The following is a 4,466-nucleotide window of genomic DNA, read 5'->3' as shown; positions in this document are numbered from 1 at the left end:
AGCTGGATCGCCTGGACCTTGCCCGGTAAGCATCTGGGGCTGCTGGGCGGGGCCTAATTCATCAGGGGTGAACAGAGACAAGGTCATGTCGGGATCTCATGTTTTCTGGAAGCCAGGCCTCTGGCCTCAAGGGGGCGCTCAGCATGGAGACTGTTCCCGAACTCTCCCTGAGGCCCAGAACGTGGTGGCACAATTGTTTATCCATTATATCATTCCAGTCCATTGGGGTGACAACCATCCTTACTCAACCTTCCCTGAAGGGAAGAGGGGCAGTGCTGTCCATGCCTCAGTTTCCCTCTGTGATGCAGGTGGCAGAGGCCGTCCTGAAGGATTGGTGTGTGCTTCACAAGTGGGAGGCAGAGCCGGCATGTCTGAGTCGAGGATTGGGGGCGGCTGGGTGAGAGCCTGTGAGCCAACACATGTTTGTGCTCCACGAGCAAGGAATGAGGATGTGAGGGGTACCGGCCAAGTCACTTGGCTCCCTCCTACCTCTCTTCTCCACCCCCAGGAAGGAGCTGAAGAAAATGCAGGACCAAGACGAGGATGCCACCCTCACCCAACTGGCCACTGCCTGGGTCAACCTGGCTGTGGTAAGCCCCTGGCCTTGCAGGGGAGCTGGGGGAACAGGAACATCAGGGAGCTCCTTGCATCCAGCACTGCTCTTCCTGTGGGGGGAGTGCATATGTGGTGTTCTCTGTTCACACAGGGGCCCATCCCCTGGAGGTGTCCCCCAACTGGGGTCACCCCTGGCATGTTTCCCATTTTCCTGAGCCTCGATCCCTTTCTGGGTTTCTCACAGCTGAGTGGCTTGGCCAGAGTCTGAACAAACTGGGGGCCCCAGCCAGACTCAAGATGATTCTCCCCACGTTCTGGGCAGGCCAGCCTGGCATTGCCCCCTCCTCCAGGGTCTGATCCTGGGCCTGGCTGCTGCTCAGTTTGTTCTCTGGGCTTCTGGCACTGGGCAGTTGCTGGTGTCCTGGCACCTTCCCCCGTGCCCAGCCCCTCCCCACATGCCTGGGCACCCCTGTCCCCCATCTCTTAGCAACAACCCCTTTTCTAGCTTTTGGCACTTGGCTTCCCTTCTTTGAGTTGCCCTTTTGTGTGAGTCTTTTAAGATGTATTTCTCATCTGCATATGTCTGCACTGCCCTTGGGGAACGAGGCCTCACCCAGGAGGATTTCCAGTATGTGTTCAGTTTAGTAGAATAAACCCCGATGGCTCTCTCTGGTAGGCTTGCCTATTTTCACAAGCACACTTTGGTCTCATGCTCCCCTGTGAGTGTGATCCTGCATCATTAGCAGGAAAACAGAACTCAGAACCTGGTTGGGCAGGGTCAGGGCTGCTGGTCCCAGAGCAGAGGCCAACTCTGGTAAGCCATGCGACCCAGTGGTCTCCACTTGACCCCAGCCTGGACACCCATGTGAACTCTTTGCAAATTCCAGCTTCAAGTCCATAAACTGAGGCTTAGGGTGGCCGGGTGTCATTTTGGCCCCAGGTCTGCACAGGAACAGTATCTGAGGAGATACAGTATCTGAGGAGATATTGGGGGGTCTCTGCACAGGAACAGTATCTGAGGAGAGCCTGCTGTGGGCTGGCCATGCCGGGATCGCATCTACAAAGTGCTGGAATCCCTCTGCTCCGTGAAGGAGAGGACAGAAGTGGGCCCGGACAGCAGGATGACAAAGCAGTGATGTCAAAATTGTCCCTACAGGGTGGCGAGAAGCTGCAAGACGCCTACTACATCTTCCAGGAAATGGCCGACAAGTGCTCATCTACTCTGCTACTGCTCAATGGACAGGCGGCCTGCCACATGGCCCAGGGCCGCTGGGAGGCCGCCGAGGGCGTGTTGCAGGAGGCACTAGACAAGGTAGGGCAGGCCCAGCTCATTCCCCGGGGCTCTCAGAGAGGATGGCAGGTGACACAAGCCTGCCATGTGGCCACATGGCAATTTTAATGCCAAATCAGCTAAAAATCTTGATTGCAAAAATCCTGATTCCGGCTTCTCTTGGAAATGGGAGGACCCAGTCAGCCAGGGCTTGAGTCGGCCTGAGCTGAGCAGACGTGTGCATCAGCGCTTCCTTCCTCTCACCTTGGCTGCCTGGCCTGGGAACCTCAGTGTGACCCCTCATCTGTGTCTGTATTCGGAAGACACCCACTATTTGAGGGAGGGGATAGCAGGCTGCAGACAAGAGGCAGTGCCTGGGTCCTGTCAAGAAGAGGGACCAAGAGCGCCATCCTCTGGGGTGGCCACAATTGTCTTCTCATCACCAACATCTAAGATCTTTCACTGTTTTATAACTGGAAAAGACATCAAAGTTTTTTCCATTTTTGGAAAACATCTTTTAATATGATAAGAAACGGACAACAGGAGGAAGCTTTCTCCCTGTTTATCTCTGCAAGGGGCCAAGTTATCAGGTTGTTTGCAGATCGGGGATGGGCCAAAAGGATGTTAGTCAGGTGCCTCTTATGGGCTGATGTCCTCAGGCTGCACACATGGAGCTACTTCGTCCTGCCAGAGTACCCTATACCCAGGAGAAGCTGGGTCTCCACAAAGAAGGGCAGCTTGGGGTGGAGCTGGGTCTTTGCAGACCAGCATCCATGCAGCCCCTTGAACCTGTGGCACTGCGCCTCCTGGGTGTTGAATTTCTGCCTCAAGTGCCCAGGCAGGGCTCCCCTCTGGATGAGGTTCCTGGCCCAGGCAGCAGCCGCCAGTTCCCAGCATTCCCTGTGTCTCAGAGCCCAGCATGGGCGGGTGACGTGACGTCACCCTTTTGGAGATTCTGGTAATTTCCTGGCAGCTTCCTGCCAAGGCCTCCAGGGAGCAGGCGGGGTGGGCGGTGTCTGCCTCTGGTCTCAGACCTCATCCTCTAGCAGGAATAACAGCGGGGCTGTGGCAGAGCTGAGGCTGCCTTTGGCTGGGGTTTGTTACTTTGAGATTCTTAGTATAAATAGGCTCTTCTCAAATTGTGATAGGCAAGGGGGCCCTGTCTCAGTCTGGTTTGCCGATGAAGCAACAAGCTCAGCAAGGAAGTAGCTGGCGTAGGGAGGTGAGGTGGGGGCAGGAGGGAGGGCCCTGAGGTCACCATCTTGCAGAGTGGCCAGCGTGGGGAGCATTCAGGGTCTTGCAGCCTTGGCCCTGCCCTGCCTCTGAGGGTGTGACCTATAGGTCATGTCCTCACCCCAGGGCAGTGGAGGGGGAGGCATCATCCTGCCCTAGAGGGAGGTGAGCAGGCCAATTCTAGGGCCTAGAGTTGCTGACCCTACTCGCCTGGTATCCCCTTGCGTTTCCAGGACAGCAGCCACCCAGAGACGCTCATCAACCTCATCGTCCTGTCCCAGCACCTGGGCAAGCCCCCTGAGGTAGGTCCCTTCCCCCAGCCAGGTGCAGGAGGGTTGTCTGGCCCATGGTGCTAGCCTAAGGCAGGCAGGGATCTCTGGTGTGGCCTCGTTTCCAGAGAAGGCTCAGGGCCTTAGGGTCTGGACTTCAGGGTTGGCCTGGGGTGTGGACAAAAACTCACTTCCCACAAGTGGATGCAGTTGCCATCACTGAGGGTCCCTGAGAAGCTGGCGTTGCGGTTGGTTTCCAGGGCCAGGGTCGTAGGTCACCTGCTCCCACAGGTCCTATAGACAAGTGGGCCGAGGCTCAGAGGGCACTCAGACTGGGATTCCAGCTTGTGCCACCTCAGTGGGGGGTGGGCAAGAGGATGGAAAAGGAGCAATGTCTGAGAGTGAGGAGGGAGGAAGATTCTGGGGCACCACTCATTTACGTGACTGTCCCAGCTAGCCAGGGGCCTGCCCAGGGCTGCGTGGCAGTTACTCACTGGCTCTTACAGAAAGGCCTTCAGGCAGTCTTGGCTGAGATGGTGCAGGACAGATGAGATGATCTTCCTACTTGCCCCAGAAACAGCCCCAGACTCCTAGTCTCAGGGAGACAGCCAGACAGATGTCCCAGCCCTGTACGGTCAAGGTTGGGCCTGGTGGGTCGGGCAAGGCTGGCAGCAAAGGCTCTGCTGGGGCCCCAGGTTTCAGCGCCCAGGCCTCTGGGTACCTCAAGCTCTCTCACCAACTCCATACCCTGCCTTCCATTCCTCCTGGCCTTCTACCCTCTCCCAGGGCTCAGTCACTGCTAGGCTTGCTCCTGTGAACCTCGGTGCATCCCCCATTCATGTGCCAAGCTCTTCCAGGCACTGTTCCGGGGTGGGGTGATGGAAGGTTTGCGTGGAGCCCAGAGCTTCTACCAGGGAGTCCCTTGGCAGCCCTTGTTTCACCCTACCCCTGCTGGTCAGAGCCACGGGGTCCCCATGTTCAGCTAACCCAGTCTCATCTCCCCCACAGGTGACAAACCGCTATCTGTCCCAGCTGAAGGATGCTCACAGGTCCCACCCCTTCATCAAAGAGTACCAGGCCAAGGTGAGCCCCAGACCCCCCCAGACCCACCCAGGGAGGGCCCAGAATTTGGGGCCTGG

The 4,466-nt window shown here is 57.3% G+C and overlaps 1 protein-coding gene across 1 annotated transcript in view; it reads left to right on the top strand.

Moving 5' to 3' along the window:
* The window catches only part of COPE (coatomer protein complex subunit epsilon), a 15,320-nt gene that overhangs the window by 8,737 nt on the left and 2,117 nt on the right, over positions 1 to 4,466 (top strand). Inside the window, exons 6-10 of the mRNA XM_025044073.1 lie at positions 1 to 25; positions 509 to 590; positions 1,712 to 1,867; positions 3,292 to 3,360; positions 4,336 to 4,410. Coding sequence (XP_024899841.1) covers positions 1 to 25; positions 509 to 590; positions 1,712 to 1,867; positions 3,292 to 3,360; positions 4,336 to 4,410 — 407 coding nt within the window. The remainder of the gene's footprint in view (positions 26 to 508; positions 591 to 1,711; positions 1,868 to 3,291; positions 3,361 to 4,335; positions 4,411 to 4,466) is intronic.

This window comes from Pteropus alecto, unplaced genomic scaffold (genome assembly GCF_000325575.1).
Source record: "Pteropus alecto unplaced genomic scaffold, ASM32557v1 scaffold160, whole genome shotgun sequence".
NCBI classification, from domain to species: Eukaryota; Metazoa; Chordata; class Mammalia; order Chiroptera; family Pteropodidae; genus Pteropus; species Pteropus alecto.
This window is presented reverse-complemented; position numbering and strand designations above follow the sequence as displayed.